The sequence below is a fragment of the Hippoglossus stenolepis genome, chromosome 10 (assembly GCF_022539355.2).
Source record: "Hippoglossus stenolepis isolate QCI-W04-F060 chromosome 10, HSTE1.2, whole genome shotgun sequence".
Lineage (NCBI taxonomy): Eukaryota > Metazoa > Chordata > Actinopteri > Pleuronectiformes > Pleuronectidae > Hippoglossus > Hippoglossus stenolepis.
In genome coordinates, this window is record NC_061492.1 from 8,383,506 (window position 1) to 8,408,195 (window position 24,690).

Sequence of the window (24,690 nt, forward strand, 5' to 3'; positions counted from 1 at the left end):
TGCACTTTGATTTTGGGTTAAAAATGGGAATTCAATGTTTCTTTTATTATTTTTAAATCTTCATTTTCCCCAACTAGGTCAGTTTGAATTGGAACATGTTCCTACATTTATTAACACATGTTACCGTTTATAATGTAGCTATGACTTTACCTGGAATACTAGTCTACACATTTACTATTGAAAACAGGTTTTTAATGCATCAACGTATTGACAGTAAAGGTCTGTGATCAGTCAAGTGACTTAAGCTCCAAACAGAAAGTGATTGAACCATTCTGAGGCTTTTAAAAATACTCTCAAACCTTCCAGCTTCTTATTGTGGATCAAACCTTTGGTGTTTCCCTTTGCTTCCATGATCAAAAATCAATGGTGTAACAGCAAAGTACAACAGCTCCTGACTAACAAATCCTCTGAGATCCTCTCTCAGGGTCGACTTAAGCTACTTGTACCGTCTCACACTGTCGTCACCATGAAGTCACATGTCGCTGTTCTCTGTTCAGTCTCTGTGTTTTATTCTGAGCTAAACTAATCTGGTGTATGAGCTTTGTCACTTATGTTGTATTAAGACTTATTGTTTTGCATTGTACCTGTGTCTCTGAATATATGTATATTGCTTGTGTGATTTAATTTTAGGTTCCCTTTTCAAAAATGCCCAGGGACAAAAGATGAAAATGAGCAACCTCCGGCTCATTTACAGAACATTTTGCTGTTGATTAATGAGCATTGTCCCTGTCGAACAAACAAATAAATGAAAAATGAAATTATCTTGTGATCAGAAGAACAACAAAAGAGAGTAAGAGCACTGATTTTCGTTTTGAATATTAATTGGTGCTTAGATATTACATGGAGTTACATTTGAAGTCTCCCAGTGTGTAGTGGGAGTTTTTCATACTACTGTATAACAACACATATATAAACAACAAATCTAGTATATTTTCATTTTAAATATTAACTAGTGCATAGATTGTACATGGAGGTACATTTTAAGTTTTTTAAGTAGGACAGTTTTTCATACTACTGTATAATAACAGTATAATGTGTAGTGTCTTTTCATTTGTGAATATAATGTTTTAACTAAGTAATAATGAGAGTACTATTCTTTTTTTGTGATTGTTAATTATGTACCAGAAGATTTTGTATAAGTTGGTGCTTTTTGATCGTAGTATAATGGAGGCCAGCTGACGAACATAAAGTAACAGACTTTAGCGAGTCATTGCGACAGGAAACAGAAAAACCAACAATCACAACATGGTAAATAACTTTATTTTGCACGGAACGATCGAATAAAGTGTTTAATTTGCACCCAGACGCCCTCCGGTCTCCATTTACGCGCAAGCGACTGAATTCCTTCTCGACAACAAACAGGAAACACACGTCCTGTAAAAAAAACCCCGTGACGATCGACGATCCGGTTAGCCAATGAGGTGCCACCTCGCATCCCGCCCAGCCAATGGGCTCAGAGAAGAAGGGCGGGACGTCCTGTAATGCGATGCAAATTGGACGGTCAAGCGTGTTGGTCCCACCTTTTTGTGTTTCCCGCACCGTCAATCAAAATAGAAAAAAATCGACCCGAATTCACCGATCAACACTAGCCCGCCTTTGATAAAACAATCATGTTCGGAGTTCAGTAGATCCGATTAGCCCGCCGCGTACTGCCAGCCGCGCTATGACCGACCCGCAAGCGTTCAGCGCGTCGAAAAGCGCGACTACTCGGTGAGTTTGTCCGGAAAACAGCGACGAGAGCCGCGTCTTTTTATCTCCTGCTCCGCGGCTAACTAGCTAGATATGGTTAGCTAGCCGCGCAGCTAGCAGGCTAGCCACGGAGTTGACAAAGTAAACAGTCGATCTGGGCCCGAATCTCCCCGGAGCCTCCGCCGCAAAGTTGCGTTTCGCCGCCTGCCCCCTCTGGACCGGAGCGTGGGGATGCTTTGCGGGCTTTTCCGGCAGCCAGGAGTCGAAGATTACAGAGTTTCGCCGAGTTCCCCCCTCGCTCCCTGCTAGCGCCCGAGCAGCCGCTGAAACAAGGAGAAATGGCGTCCGCGGACGTGGACAGCAGTCAAAGCGAGTTCCTGCAACCCGGCGGCGCTGCGGAAACACAGGTATCCGACATTTTCTAGCGCGTCTCTCTCGCTCGCCCGCGCTTGCTGGTTGGGCTTTTTTTTTCAGAGCATGGAGTTCACACGTTTTACAATTTTGATGGCATGGGGTGAAAGCCGTACACTTCCTGTGATCCCCTCAATAACGGCCACCCACTTTACCCCTGTAGAACCCGCCCATAGTGGGTAGGACACTGGAGTCAGTCACTTGGGTCGGCTCGCCGGGAGATAGCCGGTGCACCTTGGGCTGGGAGGCGGCGGGGATGTGTTCGTGGAGCAGGGGAAGCCTCCATAATCAAAACAGTAGCGTTGAGTAGTGTTGTAACAGCCACCCATCCCCCACACGCTGCTCTCCACCATTGCTGAGCCTGTTATCTCCTCCATGAGCTGCTGATTGTATCTGCTGTCTTCTAAGTGATCCTCATTTACTATCTCCTCCATGTTATAACTCTATAACTGCCCCCCTCCCCCTCCCCCTTTGTGATCTCCTTGCAGAAGTGTGATGTGTCCCTGTTAACCAGTGTTTCCCTTCTACTCCCAGACGACAGATATGTCAGCCATTCAGCTGACGGGCGACCGATGGGAGGTGTTGACTCCTGTCTCATCTGGGAAGGAGGACCAGGGAGTTGTTCACATTCAAAACTCGGGCATCGTCACGTCCAACGGGCAGTACGTGCTTCCTATCGGGGGTCTTTCCAACCAGCCCATCTATGTCACAGCATCTGGGAATGACGTTTCAGCCAATGGAGTGTCAGGCATTCAGTATCAGGTAAAAAAGACCCCGACACATGTTTTAAATACCGTAGATTTCCTGCCCTGGTGATGGGTTTGCCCTAAACTGTGGCCCCCTTCCTCAGGTCATCCCCCAAATCCAAAATGCAGATGGGACCCTTTCAGGGTTCTCGTCACATGGGATGGATGACGGCACGGGGCAGATCCACCTCCTCCAAGACGGCACTCAGGTCAGCATCGGGACAACATCGACTACAGACCTCCTCACTCAGGCGGGGCAGGTGCAGTCAATCCAAGGCGTCTCGCTGGCGGGAGGGGCCACATACACCAGCTCGGTAGGCCTCCCCGGGAACATCACGTTCGTCCCCATAAACAGTGTGGATCTGGAGTCACTAGGGCTCACGGGGGCGCATACGGTCCCCATCGCAACCGCGGTGACACCTGAAGGCCAGTTGATCATGAGCAGCCAGGCGCTGGAGAGTCAGGCCCAGGATACCGGCAGCAAACATTCGCTGGTGACGGTGAGCCACGCCAACCACGAGCTCTACGTGCCAACCACCACGACCACCTCTTCCAACTCCTCCCATCTCATCGAGACCATCGACGGCACCGGGGTCCTGACCCAAGCAACCGCCGTGTCCGCAGGGGTGTCTGACCCTTCCTCCTCGGACAACTTCAACTCCCACAACCACCTGCAGCACATCCAGGTGAGGGATTACATTTAGTGTCATGTCGCCTGCAGGCTCTAACGCTGTGGTTTCCAGCCTGGAGGTGAGGACCACCTGAAGGATAAATCTGAGGGATCATGTAGTTATGATTATTGAAAAACCTCCTCATTACATCTTGGTACTTTCCAAAATGTGTTGGTTACACATGGTGCAGAAAACCCCAAACATGTTGAGGGAATCATCCTGAAGTTTTCATCTGAACATGTTTTAGTTTGGAAACGTTCTTGTACAGCAGTGTGCACATTTTGTAGTTAATAGAAAAAAGGGTTTAATTTAAAACCACTCTCTGCCTCAAAGTGACTGTTGTTATGGCTCCATTGTTATAACTCAGGTATCACATCACTAGTTGTATCTAAATATTTAATAATATCCAGCAGTAGTCATGACGGGTTGGAACTACACTGATTGGATTTGTTTTAACCATCATGAGCCGAAAACAATGGAAAACACTTCTTTAAGGTGATAATAGAGCACTTTTAAAAAATGTCGTCGTACTTAATATTTGATTATTACACTTGCTGTCTGATGCAATTTATTTTACAAACCCATTTAGATACATTTTCCTTTGTTAAAGTGATGCATTCATGTGATCAGATGTCAGATTGTCTCATAAGTTTCAAATTTCAACCAAAAATAAATTCTGCGTCTGTGGGAAAATGGTCAAACCTTCAGTTCATTTCTGTGATTCAAAGTTGAAGCTCCACTGACGTGTAAAACCAGCTCCTCCTTTTATAGAATTCTGTTTAACAGCCTTTTGTGTGTAGTTCATTTTTCTGTTTTCTCTTCCCTGTAGGTGTCGTCGTCTAACGCCACCACGATGTCCCAGCCCATCCTGCATCTGTCTGGGGACAGTCATGCCCAGGTAGCCCAGGTGGCTCAGGGCCAGGACCTGTCGGGACAGACTCTGCAGAGCGTGCAGCTGGTCAACCCCGGGACCTTCCTCATCCAGGCCCAGACGGTCACTGCTACTGGACAGATTCAGTGGCAGACCTTCCAGGTGAGCTGCAAGAAGTGTGCAGGACGTTTCTTCAAGTTACCTACAGAAACGAAATGTGTTTTTGTGCTGTGAATAGTTTCCATACTAAAATACATCTGGTCTATCTCTCTAGGTTCAGGGTGTCCAGTCCCTCCAGGGGCTCCAGTTGCCGCAGGGCCAGGCCCAGCAGTTGACCTTAGCCCCAGTTCAGACCCTCCCTCTGGGCCAAGCAGGACAAATGAACCTACCCAACCTCCAGACCGTCACAGTCAACTCTGTCACACAAGCCGGAGTTCAGTACACGCACGGAGATGATGCAAACAGTCCAATTGGTACGACACACCTGCACGTTCACACACATTATTATACATTGTGATGTGCAAACCTAAAATCTCTTAAGGACCTACTACATCCACACATTCCTTCCCTGTTTCAGGTATACATATAAAAGAGGAGCCCGACTCTGAGGAGTGGCAGCTGAGCGGAGACTCCACCCTGAACCCCAGTGACCTGAACAACCTGCGCGTTCAGATCGGAGACGAGGACATGGAGGCGCAGAGCGGGGAGGGCAAGAGGCTGCGCAGAGTCGCCTGCACCTGCCCCAACTGCAAAGAGTCTGGAGGAAGGTGGGAAAGATGCAACACACACACACACACACACAAATAAAACCCACAGATATATCAGCTCTAGGTGTTGAGTTTAACATCCAATGGTTAAAAAGGTCAGAAGAACTAAACTACGTCCTAAAACTTTCCTAATCATCATATCGACAGTAGTATGAAGAATATGTTAATTGTATTGGTGACTGATGTCTTTATGTATTTTATCACCCTGGAGATAATCTGTTGCAACACGGTCACGTTGTTAAACCACAGCAAATCAACATTATCTATTTGCATGATAAAGAAAATCTTGTGCTTAGTTGTTTATAAGCGCAGAGATGTGAGGTTATTACTTTTCTATCCTATTTATTGAATTTCTGCTCATTCCACATTTTTCTTTTTGTGTCACAGAGGTTCAGGCATGGGGAAGAAGAAGCAGCACATCTGCCACATCGCCGGCTGCGGGAAGGTTTATGGGAAGACGTCCCATCTCCGAGCTCACCTGCGCTGGCACAGCGGGGAGAGGCCGTTCGTCTGCAACTGGATGTTCTGTGGGAAGAGGTTCACCAGGAGCGACGAGCTGCAGAGACACAGGAGGACACACACAGGTGAGGCCACGCTCACACTCCTCTCGTCGTTGTTTAAGCACCATTATACAGTCAAAGTTCTTCAATTCGTGTTTAAAGCAGTAAACAAGGAACATTATCGCTGCTTCCTGTCCAATGATACAATCATGTAAGAAATCATTTCATTTTTAGGTTAGTCCATGTTGTTGCTAAAACATAGCAGATGAAATATATTTAAATTAATAATGTAGATATTTGTCTGTAGCTGAGAAACAGTATCTGAGAAGTGAGAGAGTGAAACCTTCTGCTAATAATCACCAGGGGCTAATTATTAGCTGACTTTTACTCAATAAAGATTGGAGGACACTTTGTAACTAAAGTGAGGAGAAGTGATTGACAACGTGTCCTGTGTGAATTAATGAGTGGACAGATTTGTCTGTGTGGACAGATTTGTCTGTAACAGTTTCCAGAGTGAAACTCACATTATCTGCAGATATGGAAAAGTCTTAAAAAGCCTTGAATACAGTTTCCTCAGACTAGAAGGACACACAGCTGATTGGCCACGTTATCACCGTATTGTATATAAATGTATTGAGATTCATCATTGATTCATTTTGTTAAGATCTCTGCATTATTTCTTGAGAATTACCCAAAAGTGTTGGGAAACATAATAGTGGATCCACCCCCTTTTATCGGATCTGCTCCAAAGTTTCAATAAAACTGGTTCAGTAGTTTTTTCATAATCCTGTAGCCGTCAGACAAACGGCAATAAAAACATCTGGTTTGTAATCAAGCCTTCAGGAAATGTTCTACTTAGTTTCACTTTCACTTTCTATCAGTGTGATGTAATGTCAAACGTTGATCACTCCATGTACTCAAATGTAGGTATTCTTTTATCTCTGGGTTTTTCATAATTCTATCTTCAGATTTCTGTGGAAAAAGTCAATTACATTTAATGTGGTATTTTTAAATCAGGTTCCATTATCATGTGGAGCACTGCAGGAGCCTAACCCTAACTCACCAGTGCCCTCTGCTGGACAAACTGTGTAAATGTCGTGACTGTAAATTATCTGAAACTGATTTCTGGCCTCTAGCTGCAGGCTTATTACTGATTGGCCGACATGTTCGTGTCAGCACCAACACACATGGGATGATCTCAGTTAATGTGTCCAGCTCATTCATCGGTTGCTTTGTTTCTCTCTCTGTCTGATGTTTGTGTTTGGTGGATGTCGCAGGAGAGAAGAAGTTCGTGTGCACCGAGTGCTCCAAGAGGTTCATGCGGAGCGACCACCTGGCCAAGCACATAAAGACTCACCAGAATAAAAAGGGCGGGGTTCCGTCCTCCACGCCCCCGCCCACCACCGACACCGTCATCACAGCCGACGGCACCACGCTCATCCTCCAGACCGCCACCGCCCACGACCTCATAGCCAATCAGGAGATCCCCTTGCAGCTGGTCACCGTGGCGCCCGGCGAGGTCATGGAATGAGGGGGTTGAACGGGGTGAGGTGGGTTTTTGAGAACTGGCCCGTCACAGGGACCTCTTGGGCTCTTCTCCTCCCCTCCTACCTTTTTTTTTGTTTGTTTTTTTTACATATGAATATATACGTAAATATATATGACAAATATATATATTTTAAGTAAGAGTTATCATGACTTTATGTTTGTTTTTTGCAGTCTTTTTATAGGCGGGCAAGAAACGACATTTAAATGTGGTTGCTATGTACACACACACACACACACACGCAGAAAACACTCAAACACAACATGAATACTTAACACAATGAAATGCCTTATTTTGTATCATACTCTTGTATAAAATGCTGGAGGTGCATGTGTTTTTTAAGCTTTGCAGATGACGTAACTGTTTGTGAAATGGAGACGAGCAGGAGTTTCTTTGGAAGAGAGAGAACGAAGGAGTGAGCCTCTCTGGGACAAAACCGACTTCTCCGCTTGAAGCAGCGCAGCATCGGCGCTGAACTGTTTCCTCGCTGCTGCCGGAGAACAACGGCTTTCCGGTTTTTTAACGATGATGTTCGACATATTAGGAAATACAGTTGATATGAAGCCTGACTGGAAACGGCTTCCCTGGCTCTGTGCAGGCATCGCAACCGCTACCTCTAAAAGTCATTAGTTAACATGGTGCGACACAAACCAACGTGTAACACAATTGGTAGTTTTCTGGAGGTTTATGTTCCTGATTATTTTTACAGCCAGTGGAGGGTGTTACTGCTCCCAGCCAAGAAATAACCAGGCACATAACCCTCATTTTAAAATGGCAGTTTCATGTTTTTACACCTTGTTTTTTTGTTTTTTTTAAAGACAGCACATGTTAGTGAGTTTCAGAGGAGCTGGTTGGTGGTTGTTGTTTCCCGGGGACAGAGCCAGGAGACCAGTTTTTTATCTCGTTTCTCGTCTGACTCTCAGTGAAAAGGCATTTCTCGTGAAACTTTGCAGCAGCCGTCACCCAATCACTGACGACCGGCAGGACAGTCACACCGATGTGTCGCTGTTTCAAAGAGAGCAGTCGGTCGGAGAAGGACGACAGTGCCACTGTTACTGATCTGAGGTTGTTTTTCCCACCTCAAGGGGATGTGTGTGTGTGGGGGGGGGATAGATGCAAGCCGCTCTGAGAAAAGAGCAACTTCTTCCAGCATCCGGTCAGTCTGAACAGAATGTCTCATCTGTCCTTCATGAGCATGACGTCCACTGTGCTCGTCCACATCTAAACACGATTTTATTTTTGTTCCTTTTGCATAATTCCTTTTTTGTTGTAAATTTGCATTGTATGTCAATCTTTTCTGAATTTCCTCGCCAATATGGGTGTCGTCTGGATCAAAGCCACATGGCGGAGATCACAGGTTGTGAAGGGCGGGGTGGTCACCTCTGAATTCCTGCAGGGCTCGTTCATGTCATCGCCCCCTGCACGAGAACATGTACCAGTGTCGCCACGTGAAGAAAACTGAGAAACGGATGCAACAAATCATGAAGCCCTGTAGGGGGCGTTATTGTCATCGAACATTCCAGTTGGATACCAGATGTCACTCAAAAGGAAAACAATCATGCCATTGTATGTTTATTTCTTTTTATTTTATTTGATGTAATCCCTTCCTCTGTTTGTAGCATTCATTTACATGTATATTATCTTATTTTCACATTGTTTATAGAAGCCATTACCTAGTTAACGCAATTTGATGTATCAAAACCTTATTTTAAGTGATTTTTTTAAAGAATTGGTGTAAAAATTGAATGTTACCTTTTGTAAAACATTTTTTTCAAATGGATCACAATAAAAGTCTGAAACCTTGACGCTGGCAGGTTCTTGTGAGCCGAGGTCTGTTTTTCATTTCAACGATCTACCTTTAACCAACAATGTAATGTTTTTATCCTTCATGTTTTAGCAAATCATTATAACTTTCTTTCCATCAAATGAAGCTAATTATTTCATTTTGTTTACTGCTTTTAGCAAACTTCTTTCTATACATTACATTTAGCAAACAATTTTATTTGTCTACATTTTCATTTAGCTGATTATATTTATATCAATTCCATTTTTGACAACTATCCGTTTTCTCTGGTATTTTAACAAACTTTCATCTTTTTATCCAGCTAATGTAATTGTTTATTCCTGGCCTATGTATTATTTACTTTTAGTACTACATAAGTGTACTTTAAGTTACCATTGTCATCATTCGCCAACTATTTAATCTAGTAATCTATTATCACAATCCCTGAACTTTAGCTTTGACTTTCAGCCGATAACTTCTCTGCCTGCTGACAACAAAGTTGAATTAAATATTAAAAGATGGTTCAGGTGTGGTAGTTGAACTCTAACTTCATTGTTTGTCGTTAATCATTGTTTGCACTCTGACACTAGAAGGACTTTCTGTGATGTCAGCACCTCAGCTCGGTCATCAGAGAAGAACTCGGTAAAAACCTGAAAACATTCACAAAACAGTGAAACTACACTGGACCAAGTCTTTATTTGGGACTTTTACTCAACAAAATGATCAAGCAGCCAAAACAGGATGAAATATCACCAAGAAACAGAGAATCAATTTTTTTTCGACCAAACTCAAAGATCACGGCTCCTCTGACAGAACCATAAACTCCACCCGATAACAAACGCTCCCTTTTCTTCTAAATGTTAGAACCCAATCATGCTTCCCTGAGATTTACAGAGACATTAATATTCCACGAGAAACTCCTCAATCATGTCTGCTGAGGATGTTGTTGACTTTCCTGCCACACGAAACGATGACGAGGAAAGAAAGAAAACAAACAGCGTCACAGCTCATTTCTGAAATTACATTCAAAGTGATGTCGAGTTTCAGATTGACACCGAATATCCCCCAAAACTTCAGGTGAGTGGATCCACCTGCAAAACAAATTCTGGTGCCTGAAGGTCAGTCGATTGTTCTTTGATCATAAATCACTGCACAGAAACTTCCTTGTTTTGCATTATTTTGAATGTTGATTATGAAAAATCTCATGTCTTACGGTCGGAAAACTATAAAATCATGATATTTTCCGGACCTTCGTAAGAACACTATAAGCTGAGTTATAAACTACCTGTACCATTTAAAAATCCAGAGGACGGCTCAACAACTGTGTTCTAACCCAGTGAGTGAGTGAGCAGAGATCCTTCCCACCACCAGATGTTGGGTTTGTCGGAAACTCAGAATTCACCGGCAGTGAGATTCAGCGTTCACGTCTTTTTTTGTGCTTCGACCACATTCACAATCCAAATCAGTGCAAACTTACAAACTGACGTCTACCACAGGGAAAAGAAGAAGGAAAAAAAAAGGATTCAAATTCACGACTCACATTCTCACCACTTGCACACTCGCATACAGAAACACCTCTGGAACCCGACCACTGAAAACCCCCTTCACACATGATCAAAAAAACAAAAAAACAAACAAACATTTTAACCGTCGAGCTCCGTTTGTGGTCAGAGTGTCCGCAGCCGGCCCGGCATGAGAGGAGCTTCTCTTCATGAAGCAGACTCTTTAAACAGAGTCCAGTTCACTGCCTCATCACAGCTGCATCCTCACAGCTCCGTGTGAGAGTCTGACAGGGAGACGACAAAGGAAAAGAAAAGAACTTTAATTATGCACTTTGCACACAAACACTGTTCTGTTAATTAAACCTGTGTGTGTGTGTGTGTGGTGGTGTGTGTGTGTGTGTGTGTGTGTGTGTGTGTGTGTGTGTGTGTGTGTGTGTGTGTGTGTGTGTGTGTGTGTGTGTGTGTGTGTGTGTGTTGTGTACCTGTGTCCTGCTGCTTTGCTCTCTGGTTTCCTCCCCCCTGGACTTTGGTCTGCAGACGTTTAATCTCTTGGTCGTAGTCGCTCCACTCGGCCACGATCCTCACCGCAGCCTGCAGCTTGGGCTCCTTGGTCCTGGGGTTGTTACACTGAAACCAGGAGGGAACAGATAAAACAATCAGCTGTGATGTTCCCAGGGAGTTGGAGAAGAATGGAACCATTCCAACAATCTTCATGCTCCTTTGTGTAATTCTGTCGACAGGTGATGAGAACAGGAAGCATCGTGTAGTCAAAGCTTCCACTTCCACTGATCTACAGCTCGTTTCCCACAAGAGAGCAGTTTTATAGACTCTTTAGACTGAGCTGCTGTCGATGGAGATAAATGTGCGTTTAGCATCTGTTTCAAGTATTTTATGCTGTATTTGTATTTATCTCGTGCTTGTGTGTGTGTGTTGACAGTTATATGATCCTGCAGTGACACGACTAAGTGGCAATAGACACGTTACTCCAGTACCAACAATTTAATTATTATTACTTCATAATGTTTTATGTTTTATTTTATTATATATATTTTTTAATTTAGAAAGCATTGCAGATTTCAGGTTTCGGTTAAGGCAGGTAAAATAAGCTGTTTTTATGAATTATATTTAAAATATATCTTACCTTGTTTTTAAGGTTTGTTGTTTTTAAATGTGATTCTCTTTATTATAATTAATCAAATATATAATAAATATAACCGTATTTTTTTCATAAAAGAAAATAAACATATGTTCATAGAATTGTTTTAAATCATGTTTCTACAGTAAGACAATATTCCCCTAACCATTTGCTGCCCTCTAGTGGTTGTTCAGAGACATTACACTTGTGACAAATCTTGTTAATTTTTTTGTTTTTTTGTGCGTTTCTTCCTGACACCGACACACACAAGCTTTTCTTACCAGGTCTATCGTCTTCGCGCTCTTCTTGGTGCTGTCGTCGCACCAGGTCTCACACCACAACCACTCCTGAGGGAGAGACTTGATAGGAACCTGGTGGATCATGTTGTTGGGCAGATCCTGAAAAAACAATCAACAGTCAGACCAGAGCTAGAGGCTGAGACTAAGATTTGTTTTACACAGAAGGTTTAACAGCTTTTTCAAACATCTCGTTCACCAGGACGTGAATCTGTAGCATTATAGTATATAAGCATGAGAAGAGGCGTCTGCTTTACTAACACTTCCCACTCAGCATCGTCTCAATCTGCTGCCTTTATGTTTTTATCAGTTGTGTTGTTACAATCAGGGTTTGTGTTGAAGGACATCAGGGCTCTAGTGTTAGTAGGCAAACATTTGCGTACTTGCCGATGCCCGACCTGGAATTTTCAACAGTATCGGAGGCATTTCCTTAAGCTGGTATCAGAACATCTCTACATAAAAGACCTTATGACTTCAGTGTAAGAACCAGATCCTCGCTGCACTTCCCACTGTGAAAAACACAGACAGCCAATGAGAAGACAGACCTGGTCCAGGTTGGAGAGGCTGTTGGGGTCTTGGCTGAGCCCCTGGTACTGTCCTCGCAGTCGATCTCCTGCTGCTATTTTCCTGAATTTCTTCAGGTCGACCACGTACAGGGCGCTGCACGGGATAACAAACGGGGGACAAATCAAAGATGCATGAAAAATGGATAGAAAAAGATGCTCACAGTGTGGGTGTGAGGGTGACAGACTTAAAGTGCTGTTAACACAGAGGCTGAGATGAGTGTTAAGATGTCTGAGCTCCCTCACTGTGTGCGTACCTGATGTGATATCTGCGGCCGGCGAGGTGACTCGCCCAGTAGCCCGACTTCCAGAAGCGGTAGCCGTCCATCTCTCTTCGGCTCTCGCAGAACGGGGTGTAACCGTACGGAGCTCCCTCCAGGTCGAAGTCACGCAGATCCTTCAGGTCCGTACGAACGATCTGCAGGAGAGGACGAGGCGTAAACAACACAGGAGGATACACAAGATAATACTTGTTCATTTATCGAATGTTGGTCTCTATAGTGACAAAATATTGATTATTACAAATCGCATGTCTTTAAATTACTAGTTTATGTGAAACTAAGTCCAAAAAGCGAAGGTATTTAAATCAAGCAGAGAATGTGAAGAAAATAAAGCAAATCTTCATATTTGATTTTAAAAAATTGATACCCGACACAAAAAATGATTGACAGATTATTAAAAATAGTTTCTTCTTTCTTTTCTAATGATTAATTATTTAAGTAAATAAATAAATTCTTACTGTCAGATTGTTCATATCAGAATTAGATCATTAAAACAAGTGAATAATAACGAAATTTATCATTACATGTAACAAAATTTGCTATAAAATGTCAAAACTTCAAAACTTTATAGAACATTAAAGAAAAAAGTTTCTAAATCTATAACTCTTTGAATCACCAGCTTATTGTCAATGTGAAAACTGTTAGAATATTTCAGCAGCAGTGTTTGTACGAGCCTGGTCAGCGTCCACAAACAGGATCTTGTCGACAGCGAGAGGAAACAACACGTCCAGGAACAGGATCTTGTAACCCCAGATGATCCGCTGCTTCTCCGTCTGTTGGTGTAACCAGCGCGGCCACTTGTACTGCACCAGCTCGTACTGGAAACCATATTCCTTTGCCATGTGGGGGATGAACTCCTGCGAGACGGTCACAATCAAAAACACGGCTGTCAGTGTGTTTGCTACACATGTACATGTTTTATGCATTTTTAGCCAATTAGAGCTTCCAGCGTTTTCACATCATGACAGTTTTTGTATTGAGCTCAAATTGTGACCATTCTCATACACTGGGCGTGTGCATGCCGCTGCAAACAGGAAGCAGATCGTCTACTTTGCAGGTTGTTGCTTAATTACAGAAACAACAATGAAAAGTAAGAGCCCCAGGATTTTGATTGTGGATATTTTCTTCTAGCCGAGCACAAACATTCTCAGCTCTGCGGCACATTTCATCTTGATTTTCAGAAACAAGTGTTTGAAGAGAGAAAGCTGCCTCCATCACAAAAAGATCTACAAATCAATGATGAGGTGCCAGACGATTTTTAAAATAACAACCGTGGAAAAAAACGAAATACCTTGAAAGTCGGGGACAGGTAGTTCTTGAGGAACCAGAACTTGACGGGAGTTTTGGTGTTTTTCAGAACCGACAACATCATGATCCTGAAAAGTGAAAAGAAATAAAAGAACTAATGACAACAGAGCTTGGAAAACAAAACTGAAACAATCGATTGAGTCCATGTTGATGTGACAGTCGTCTTCTCTTTGTCCGACACTGACCTGAGGAACCTCTCGTACAGATGCCCCGAGGCCACAGAGAAGATGTTGATCACGTCGTCTTTCTCCACCTTTGGCTCCTCCATCTTTCCTCCACCTGTAAAACCTCTGAGAGACAAAAGACAAAAAAAAAAAAAAAGTTATTTGACAGTTTACACATTTCAAAATAAAAGGTAAAATCATCAGATATCTTTGACTTAAGAGAAATATACATTTTTGATTGTGTGAAGATACAAAACTATTTATTTTCGACCAATTCATGAATGAGTTGTACCTGGTCAGAGATTTCCAGAAGCCAGCGTCGTTCTCCTCGGTCCCGTCACTGAGCAGTTCCTCATTGAACTTGTCTGGTTTCTTCTGGACCTGATCGACAAGTATATTTCAAATTGATGAGTGAAACAACTAATAGAAAAACTTTTAGGAAAGTCATTCAGTTTATTTATAAGTCAACGATTTCTTTGTCACAGTTCTTTTGAATTTTCATTGTAGAATAATGATCCAAATCTGGATCTAGTGAATTTAACAGTGATTTCATATTGATATCATGAAGAAACAGGTTAACTTTGAGTAAACAAAGATGAAAAAATGTGCTTATTTTGTGTGATCTTTGTCATCGTAAACAGTTTATACAGATCCACCCACATGAATCTGTATCATACTAATAATTTATAAGAATGACATTTTAAAGTTCATTGAGTTGTACTTGAAAGTTTTAGCAATTCTCAGTGATAGTGTCAAAAATCCAAAGTTGTAAACAGCAACGTTAGAGGATATAATCATATAAATATTCTACACATATTAACAGAAAATTGAGGGACAGAAAAATAAGTAAAATCGTTTCCTGAAACCATGGAACTGGGACTTTACGTCTATATTTAGACTCCTGCATTTATTTGTTCTGTATTTATTATTTAGCTCATTTTGAATAATATATTTCCTCGTTCACTAAATTTCCAAATGAGTCCGATTTGTTCCTCCATATACGACATAAAATATGCAAAACTAAAAAAGCAAAGAGGTGATACGTGACGTGTAATTTTACCCGTGTAATTTATGCACCTAGTGTATATGTTCTGCTGTTATGTAAAAGGCTCAACACACTGGAGTCTCTTCTACACATTAAAATTTATGAGCTTAGAAATTGCGGAGACTTAAAATGTCTTCACTGTCCTGGATTTTTAGTTTTATTTATTTGGGGATAAAAACGAAATCAGCTGAATGTGATGAAGGGCGTCTATAGGCCTCCTGTCACTCGCTGTGGTGCCAGACAGGCGTCATTTCATCAGAGGTGAACCGACCTTGACTTTAATGATCCTGCTCTTGAAGTTGTTCAGCACGACTATAATGTCGTCTGAGTCTGCCGGGGAGTCGGTGCCGTCGTGGCTGCAGCGCGAAGATGGAAAGGATAAGAAAAAAAAAATTACATTATAACAGAAGGTTTACAACTGATGTGTAAATCCAAGAGTGAGGCCACGAGCTGAATTTAAAAACTGATCGGACCAGTCTGAGACTCTTTCCGATACAATACAGACGATTCTCAGAGTGCTTACCTGTAAATCTTGTAGATTTCGTCAGAGCGTCCTTTCCTCATCTTCAGGATCCAGGCGCCCGGGTTGGCCTTGAGCTGAAAGTATCCCTACAGAGCAGAGCACAGGACGTTCAGTGTTTGTGAAGAAAGAAAAAAAAAAGAAATACTGACAAATAATTAAGAATAAACTATTTAATATTATAGAAATCACTGAGAAACACTACAGCTTTACAAAATAATAAGTTGCCAACGTTTTTCTGCTCCGAGGTGTAAAAACAACTACAACTTGTAACTCACCAGGTTTGCCATGACAATCGTGTCCATGATGACGGGTTCAGAGGCGGTTCCCAGGGTGAACTGCAGCCCACGTGGCGGCTGACCTGAGCTGACGTCGAAACAATGGCCTTCCAACAGAAGATGCTCCAGCTCGTACTCTGCTGCGACAATATTCTCCACCTGTAGGACAAGTTAATGTCAATGGATTTACAGACAAACATGGACAAATGGTTCCTGAGTATACATGAAGTTGTCAAGACAAGAGAAAAAAAAAACTTCAGCAGATGCAGTTTTCTTTTATCACTTTGCATGTGATACTAAAGCTTTATGATTTCATAAAGTGGAAAAGAAAAAACAAAATAATAAAAATGGAAGAAATCTCAGAAGTATGATTAAACCTCAACAGAAGACGAAGCAGAGATAAGTAATAGAAAAAACTTTAAAAAATGATTACAGATAGAGTTTAATATCAGGATTATAATAACTAGGAACTGCACAAACCTTAAAAGATGAAATAATATGTTAAAGTAACATTTATTTAATCTTGTTTAATGCAAAGGAAAGCTGAAAAAAAGCCTCCAGTCAAGAAGAAAAATGACTAAACCCTCCCCGTCTTCTTAAATAGTTTCCTGGTCTTTTAAACAAATAGATCCAGTGAAACGACTTGGAAAGATAAAAACAGGTCCAGGTTTTTTGAACCTGCATCTACCTCCTCCAGGTAGATGTTGTCCAGGTCATATCGTGTGTGCACCGACTCGACCATCCAGCTCTCGGGAGTGTTGATGTTCAAGGTGAAGAGCGGAGACTGAGGCATGTCCAGGAACCGGGCCATGGGACCGGGAGAGTAACTGCTGTCGCTCTGAAACGTCACCTCCGGCTCCAACACGTAACGGTAGATACTGGAACCAAACACAAGCAAAACACTTAATACACAAAGAGAAACTACTTTTACCTTCAGTGCAGGTGCAGGAGTCTTTATGTCTTTTTCAGATCTTTCACTATATAACAACTTGTCATTATTATCACCCTAATAAAAGTGCTATTGATAAACCGTCACAGCCGCTGAGTTTGTATTTCTATAAATCCACGTCCACGACCAACGGACAAACTTCATCCAACAAGAAAATAATAATAATAATATAAAACTCGAAAATATTTAAAAATTATATAAATGTTCCTAAACATCTTAATGTTATGTTTCCTGCTACAAGAGGAAACTAATCACCACAGTTTGATGATGTCTAATCTTATGGGAAAAAGATTAAAATGAGCTTCTAATGCTTCTATAATTAAATCATTAAAACCTAAGTGCTAGTAGAGTCTTTGATATATTTAAAATCTAAAGTTCAGATAGATTTACAATAATAAATAAATAAAGTTAAATGTTAAAGGTTTTTCATAACAAAAATAACCTTAATTGTATTGTATTAATTGAGACTTAGTTTACAATAATGCTTAAAGATATGTTGTATTATAAGCTCTCGTAGAAGAGAGAAATAAAAAGAAATACACTTAATGACCAGTTTTAAATGACTTGAAAAACCAATGCACTGGACATTTGGGGTGGGTGTCCTGGTGTAACAAGGATGTACGGTGACGTTTGCGTCCTCACCTCTTCAGCGGCATTTCCGACAGTTTGGATTGGCAGTTCATGAAAACCCGCAAGTTGACGTTTACCAGCTGCTTGAGAACCTGGAGGTGTTGAGGGGGAGGAAAATATGAGGACGAGGTCAGAGGAAGGACAAATACATCAGCTGGATTGATCAGGAGAAAATGGATAATTCACACATTCATCCTACCAGTAGGAGAGGAGCGAGCTTCTGTGCGTCCCTCGTTGCTGGATCCACGACGGCAACAACATCGAAGTACACGTCTCCCTCTTTAGGACGAATCTTCACAGCACTGCGGAAAAAAATCAGCATATAAATGATAAAGTCAAGTAAACACATTTATTTTTCACAACTTTTTCTCTCTGTCTGCAGAGGATACATTGACTTTAACGCTTCATTTAGTATTTCAAATCAATTTTAATGTAAAAATGGATTTCATATTTCTCTAAATATTCAAAAGAATAAAGAATACAGCGACATCACCCTGGAGGAAAACAGACTTTCCACTGCACAGACTCTCTGAGGAAATTTAAGAGGCCTGCTTGTGTAAAATTATGTGCAAGTTTTACAACTTTACCTGTAGCGGTCGTCAGCAAAGTCATACTCTACCCGGGCTTCTCCTTTGGGCTGAGAGGAGAGCAGAGCGTCGACCTTCATCACGAGGTCGCTGGCCCTGAGAAGAAAACCTGTGTTAACTCACAAAACTCAAGACAATCTGAAAATAATATATCGTGAGGTTCCTGAAGGAGCCTGAGAGAATTTAAACTTTTGAAACTGAACTAAAATACCTGTCCTCCTCAATTCCAAACTGCTCGACTTTGCTTTTGATTCGCTCTCCGGACGTCTTCAGGATGATGCTCTCCAAAAGCAGGAAGTCGTCCTGGTTGAACACCTCCTCTTCCTCCAGCGGACCAATGATCTGTAAATATGAAACATAGGTATTATTCATAAAAAATAATATTTATTTGTGCATGATTTCTTCCTGTTTTAATGCAGGTTTAAAGTTTCCTCACTCTTCCGTTGCTGATGACTGCTCTCTGTCCCTTCTTCAGTTTGAGCACATCTCGACAGTAAGCAGCGTGGGACAGCAGGAAGTCGAATTTCTCACTGTCATACGCACTCTTGAATAACGACACATCCATACCCTGAAGGACAAACAGTTAACTTTTAGGGAGTTGATCAAATGGAAAGTCACAAGGATTAAAAATAGGAAGGAAACATAATAATTGTGAATCATGATCCAGTGAATCTCCCCTCACCCCGACAGCGAATTCTCCGATGTCTACGCCCGTCTGCAGGGCGGTGGCCGTCTCTTCTTTGGCCATCTTGGTGATGAAGTTCTTGGCGTTGTTGGCAGATTGTGTCTGCATGGCTGCCCAGATCGCTCGGGCCACGTGGCTCGTCTCGGCTGACACAGCCACCGATGGGTTGTTGATCATCCCCAGTCGGACGTTGTTGCTGGTTTTCTGTTATGCAGCAGGTGAGAAGGTAAAAATAACACAACAAATAATCTTACATAATTCATAAGGGACAAAGGGAAAAGTAAATTAAACTTTAATCATGTTAGTTTTTTACTTATAGATGTTATATGGTCATGATAACTGGTATCATTCAGTTTTAAGAGGGTAAGACTGATGATGAAGAAATATTCATATACAAATATTTCTGGATTGATTTTAACCATATATCACAATTTATACCACATTAAGTAAAATGTATGGTACGTCATTTATTTTTAGTTTTAGCATTTAAAGAAAGTTTTCTCTGAATCAATTATTCGGGGATCAATGTTTTGAGGTCCAAAAGGATAGTTGTTTTATTGTACCATGTGTCTGATGGCATCGTAAAGGAGCTGTCGTCCCGAGGGTTTGTCAAAGTCTCCCACCACCCAGAAGGTCACAGGACGGATGTAGCCATCATCTGAAAACCAAAGAAGAGGAAGAGAGGTGGTCGTCAGGAGACGTTACTGAGGTGAGGCTGTGCGAGGGAAACGGAAATGAGCCACATCATCTTAAGGGAAAATAAGCTTGGAAACCAAATCTTGCTTCTCTTTCAGAACCTTTAAAGACAATTTAAAACATCCAGTCACACTTTTAGCATTTCGTTCTTCATGCAGCTACGAGAAGTGACGCCTAATGAACTTGTCATGCTCTCCTTCAGAAAGATGTATGAAACAGCGTTAGAACTCACTAAAGAGTTTTTTTTTTAGTAGTTATACTTCAGACCTTAATACACAATCACTGCATGCGTGAATTAGTCATTTATGTCCTCTGAGAAATACAACACAGATGGAGCAATGATGGTGGTGGATTCACAAACACATCTTAAACACTGCCAGCAATGTTTTTCACAGAAAACAGAAAAAAAAGAGCAAGTGAGGAGGAGAGGAAATAACACGGAGGAAAAGGGTGATTACCATGCCTGTTGGTGGAGGTCATCCCTGATGCAGGGACATTTATAAAACACATGAATAAGAAGAGGAGAAGGAGAGGACAGAAGGAGAATACATGAGGAAAGTTTGGGCTCAAACACGACAAAGTTATCTCCACTAGAAAACTCCACAAACATCCCCTTTCATTCAGCATTTGTTTGTATGTGACTAGATATCACACAAGACAAGACTCGTCTGCACACTCGTACCTTTCTTAGTCATGTAATTCAGGCTGTTGGCCACAGCGGTGCTCTTCTTTTTAACGTCCAGAGTCGAGAAACGGGCATAATCATCTACGAAGAAGTTATCTGCAACAAAAAGAAGAGGAGAAAATGGAGATTTAGCAAATGTGAATGATAAAAACTGCAGAGATGTATACCTGAATGTTCAGTAAGTACACAAAGCTACCATCTGTATCTGTAAATATTCATATGTGTAGTGGACACTGGCAGCGCCTACACGCAGTGGAAGAAGACTCGGATAAAAGTAAAGAATTCATTACCTAAAAAATTAGGTAAATACAGAAATCTTAAAAAAGCTCTGTGGACTTTTTCATACACTTCTGAGATTGTCCAAAACTTCAGATTGAAGTCTTCAAGGAGTCAGGCTTCAATGTTGGATCATTTGAAATAACACATCAGGTTAGGCTTTCACCCCCATCCCTTTGTTTGATTGTCAGCAGGATTACACAAAAATGACTGAACAGATTTCCATGAAACTTAGTGGAAGGATGGGATATCAGCCAAGAAAGAACCCATTAAAATTTGGAGCAGAGCCGGGTGAGTGGGTGCAATTTGGTGCAGATCCAAGAACAAAATCTGGATCTAACAGATTTAGATGTGGTGTCATAAGGGGACGGTTGGCCCTTGGCGGAGTTGTGTGCTCTACAGATGCCTTTCTAGTTTGTTTTCAGATAACGTTTTCTTATTCCTCTACATCCCTACTGTGGACTTACTGGTATCAGAAAGGTCCAAGTGTGTCCTGCTGGTGGACAGCACTCTGGGGTTGATGCGAGGGACAACGTTGGCCTGGTTCATGATGTAGTCCACGACGTCGTGATCTGTGGCCAGTTCACCCTGCGATCCAAACAAACGGACTCATGAGGTTAAAAGACAAATTTACAGCGGACATTGTTATGTTACTGATGTTACTGCAGGAGGTCATTGTTCGCCGGCCTTTTCATCCCCACAGTCACAGCTAAGAAATCCCTTTCAAGATTTAATAGCTTTTCCACTGCGGTTACTGATGCTCGCGTATCGACTGAAAAGTTTTCCACCGACCAGTTTGGATTAAACATTAAAAGGTAGAAAACAAGAGTGATGACTAACACTGTGTTCAGCACCAACACTAGTATTAAAACCAAATAAAAAAAAACTGTCCGCGGTGCTTAAATGCCTCTAGAACACCTTTGAAAGAACCAATTCAAAGAGTTGGCTCATTTGAGAGCTGGAACAACATTAAAACGGGGGAGAATGACAGATGGAGCCGCTCACAAAGATCCTGCCTGAAAGACAATCCATTTCATCACAACAATCCTTGACAGTGCACTCACAAAGAAACGCACCATTTGTTTCCAACAGCTCCGTTTAAAAAATATAAATAAAAAATCACTTGAGTTCTTCTGCTATTTTTCTTTCAATTCTTTTGTTTTATTTAAATCGGAATTTGTAATTGAGCGAGGTAATTAAAAAACAACACAAATAAATACCCTGACTGGTTTTATCAGTGTCGGCAGTCGCAAAGAAACCACTGGTGAATGTGGGAGTTATCTGTTGAGATTAAGCATTTTTTTGTTGTTGTTAAAAATAAGCACAGTTAGAAAAGATCTTCAGTTACTTGAAGGATGATGAAGAAACAAGTTTTTCATAGACTTTATGTTCATATGAGCACATCGGGAATATCCAGAAAGAACTCAATGTATTACAGCGTTTATGCAAAGTGAATCAAACGCTCATCAAACACAAGTCTGCAGAGGCATTTATGCAATTAGTTATTTTTTGATTTTGACTCATCTGCAATAAAAATTGATTTTGCTTTGAAGAGAAATAAAACGACCATCAAATAAAAACATCTTTAATGACTATCTTTTTTTATTAAACCACAATAAAACAATACTGATCATAAAATCTGACTGTCTCACAGTGACTGTATATCAAAGTGTGTGGGTGTAAGTCTGTGTGTGTGCGTTTCTGTGCTGACTGACCAAGTAGACGGCCCTCTGGTAGAACGAGGTTGTCTCCAGGATCTTTTGCATGGTGACTGTCTCCATTTCGTCGGGGTCCAGCTGTTCACGCTGGTAAGGTACACCGTTGTACAAGACCACAGGCAACGGGCCCACTCCTGTCTGCTTGTAGTACGCCCTGCCGTCCTGATAGGAGACAATCAGAGGTATGAGTTTTAATTATAAGTCTTTTACCATCTCAAAAATACAGCTGAGGACATGTACTGTATAAGCAGGACATAGAAAAGCTAATCCAAACTACTGTAGGTTTGACATTTCAGTGGCAGAAAAATTACATTTGTAAAATGTTTTCACAGTGGTCATCTGAAATGGTTCTTCTTACATTGCATTTCATAGGATCATTATAAAATAAAAGAAGCTGCATTTTGCAATGAAACCACTAGAGCTTGACCGATGTGGATATTAGAGAGTAAAACATTTCGGATACCATTATATTGGCTGATGTTTATATTTTTAAAGAAATTTGGCAATGATTCCCAAGATGTTGTTATAAAAACCTTATTATAAAAGGACGATAATTGAGGCTCTGTACTTTAAAGTCTAACCATAAACTTTAATAACTATAAATGAAAAGAAAACATAAATACAAGTAAACATAGATTTTTGATATAGAAAAAAAACACATGCAGATGTCAAAATGTCTGTAAGAGGCTCATATCAGTCAATTTTCATGGCCCATCGGATAAATCAGTTGGGCTCAAGAAAATACATAAAACGTACTTGTTCACTGTTGCATATAATTTAATGTCTGTCTACATTTTAATCTCATTATTCATGACTTTCATTTTAAAAAGATCCATTTCAGAAAATACATTTATTCCCTTTCTTGTTGAGAGTTAGACGCCTGTTACTTTTGATAATGAAAATGCACCAATGTCAGCTTTGACTGATGATGCCCACAAAATGATTGTAGCATCCAGCACAGTGACGCCACATTAAACCAGACTCACCTTCCTGTTGCTGTCGTAGCTGGAGTCGGCTCCCAGGACGCTGCTGACCTCCACGTAGGGGAACTTCTTCTCCAGCACCTTCACCACGTCCCCGACACTCAGCTGTCCACCGATGGGCACGTGGTTAAACATCTGAAAGGAGGAAGACAAGAAGAGGGTATAATTGATTTGTTAAAAGAGGACAATAAAGGAAAACAACCGGATGCTCGTAATGCTCTAATCAAGGATGGTTAAAGGTCGACTCACCGAAATGACAGCTTCGAACGCACTCTGACTATCCACTTCATCTTTTATGTAGTTGTACGCACGCACCAGCGCCACGCCCGCATCCTGCATCCCGTCGATGTCATCTTCATCTGACACCACGAACACTAATCCGATCCTAAAACACAAGCAGAGAGCATATAAAACAACCTCTCACATGTATTGAACAGCTTAAATGCAGAGTGTGAGACGTCTGCTGCATCAGTATTCAAACAGCCCGACCACCCAAAGAGGCCTCATGCAGAGAAGTATCAAAGGTCTCTGAACCTGCCTGACAAACTCTGAAATTTAAATAGATTTTAACTTTTAACTACACATTCGCTTCCAGCAGACGGATGCTGCAGCTCCCATTCGATTTTTTTTTAGATTTTGATGTTTTTGCAGTAACTGTGGTGCAATAAAAATCATTATGTTGCCGTTTTATTGAAATATTCACCAGAAAATACATACAAAAATCCAATCCAAGCATAAAGAATGAGTTTTAATAAGTTCACTTCCTTGACGATGCAAGCACTAACCTAAGTGGTATGTTGTTCGCATAAAACATCTCTGCAACACTCAGCAGCTCAGCAGAATTCTCGTGGGTGGGTTCCAGAATAATCACCTGCAACACACACACACACACACACACACACACACACGCTGGTATATCTCTCAAGGATTTAGACCCGTTTTACTTCACAAAGGTCTGATTTATCAGGCGCGGACATACCAGATTGTGAAAGTTCTTGCGGATCTGTCTGATGACTCCGGGAAAGGTGGGTCTGAGCAGCTCCTGAACGTTGTAGGGCCACGAGCTGTACCTGTGGTCGGTCTCCAGGTTGTTAATCCACTAAAAAGAGAGAAGAGGGAATTGAGGAGGGAATGGCGGCCTGAGCTCAAGAGCAGATCAGAGACAACAAGAGATTACTTTTGACAGCAGTGGGCTGGAAACAAAAAACTTCACTGTCTGTTTATCATTCTTGAATTTTTCTTCCATTAATCAATACATTTTTTGTTCCTTCCCAAGTTTCCTGGCCTCAAGTTCACATTCTGAAACACTGTTTGTCCAAAAAACTAAAGAATTAATTGTCTATTTGTCGATTGACTAATTTATGAATCAAAGTAATATCTAAAGGTCAGAAAAGGTCAGTTTTCT

The 24,690-nt window shown here is 41.5% G+C and overlaps 2 protein-coding genes across 4 annotated transcripts in view; one reads left to right on the forward strand and one right to left on the reverse strand.

The window, feature by feature from the left end:
• The first annotated feature begins 1,386 nt into the window (after positions 1-1,386).
• LOC118116582 (transcription factor Sp3) lies at positions 1,387-9,004 on the forward strand. Of its 2 annotated transcripts, none has more exons than XM_035168362.2 (8): positions 1,387-2,096; positions 2,635-2,862; positions 2,951-3,532; positions 4,347-4,550; positions 4,663-4,861; positions 4,966-5,155; positions 5,543-5,739; positions 6,933-9,004. In XM_035168362.2, exons 1-8 carry the CDS (start codon positions 2,028-2,030, stop codon positions 7,184-7,186), a joined length of 1,923 nt encoding a protein of 640 aa, XP_035024253.1. In that variant the 5' UTR covers positions 1,387-2,027; the 3' UTR covers positions 7,187-9,004. The 2 variants fall into 2 exon arrangements, with proteins under 2 accessions (XP_035024253.1, XP_035024254.1); XM_035168363.2 differs by having other exon boundaries at positions 1,387-1,710.
• A 657-nt stretch (positions 9,005-9,661) lies between these two features.
• uggt1 (UDP-glucose glycoprotein glucosyltransferase 1) overlaps positions 9,662-24,690 on the reverse strand; it is a 28,818-nt gene continuing 13,789 nt past the window's right edge. The window contains exons 15-42 of one of the 2 annotated variants that reach the window (XM_047341658.1): positions 24,265-24,384; positions 24,071-24,156; positions 23,535-23,670; positions 23,289-23,420; positions 22,300-22,464; positions 21,052-21,172; positions 20,306-20,404; positions 20,082-20,105; positions 19,491-19,585; positions 18,925-19,131; positions 18,679-18,810; positions 18,454-18,584; positions 18,243-18,338; positions 17,855-17,957; positions 17,668-17,747; positions 16,765-16,954; positions 16,077-16,235; positions 15,802-15,887; positions 15,550-15,634; positions 14,526-14,614; positions 14,255-14,359; positions 14,053-14,137; positions 13,436-13,618; positions 12,738-12,898; positions 12,463-12,577; positions 11,903-12,019; positions 10,969-11,113; positions 9,662-10,770 (exon numbers count right to left, since the gene is read on the reverse strand). In XM_047341658.1, coding sequence (XP_047197614.1) covers positions 10,751-10,770; positions 10,969-11,113; positions 11,903-12,019; positions 12,463-12,577; positions 12,738-12,898; positions 13,436-13,618; positions 14,053-14,137; positions 14,255-14,359; positions 14,526-14,614; positions 15,550-15,634; positions 15,802-15,887; positions 16,077-16,235; positions 16,765-16,954; positions 17,668-17,747; positions 17,855-17,957; positions 18,243-18,338; positions 18,454-18,584; positions 18,679-18,810; positions 18,925-19,131; positions 19,491-19,585; positions 20,082-20,105; positions 20,306-20,404; positions 21,052-21,172; positions 22,300-22,464; positions 23,289-23,420; positions 23,535-23,670; positions 24,071-24,156; positions 24,265-24,384 — 3,267 coding nt within the window. In that variant the 3' untranslated portion in view covers positions 9,662-10,750. The remainder of the gene's footprint in view (positions 10,771-10,968; positions 11,114-11,902; positions 12,020-12,462; positions 12,578-12,737; positions 12,899-13,435; positions 13,619-14,052; positions 14,138-14,254; positions 14,360-14,525; positions 14,615-15,549; positions 15,635-15,801; positions 15,888-16,076; positions 16,236-16,764; positions 16,955-17,667; positions 17,748-17,854; positions 17,958-18,242; positions 18,339-18,453; positions 18,585-18,678; positions 18,811-18,924; positions 19,132-19,490; positions 19,586-20,081; positions 20,106-20,305; positions 20,405-21,051; positions 21,173-22,299; positions 22,465-23,288; positions 23,421-23,534; positions 23,671-24,070; positions 24,157-24,264; positions 24,385-24,690) is intronic. The other variant, XM_047341659.1, reaches the window with a different exon arrangement.

Coding starts and splice junctions, on each gene's coding strand:
- LOC118116582 (XM_035168362.2), top strand. CDS start 2,028: ATGGCGTCCGCGGACGTGGACAGCAGTCAAAGCGAGTTCCTGCAACCC. Junction 4,551..4,662: donor TTCAGTGGCAGACCTTCCAG/GTGAGCTGCAAG, acceptor CTATCTCTCTAG/GTTCAGGGTGTCCAGTCCCT. Junction 4,862..4,965: donor TGATGCAAACAGTCCAATTG/GTACGACACACC, acceptor TCCCTGTTTCAG/GTATACATATAAAAGAGGAG.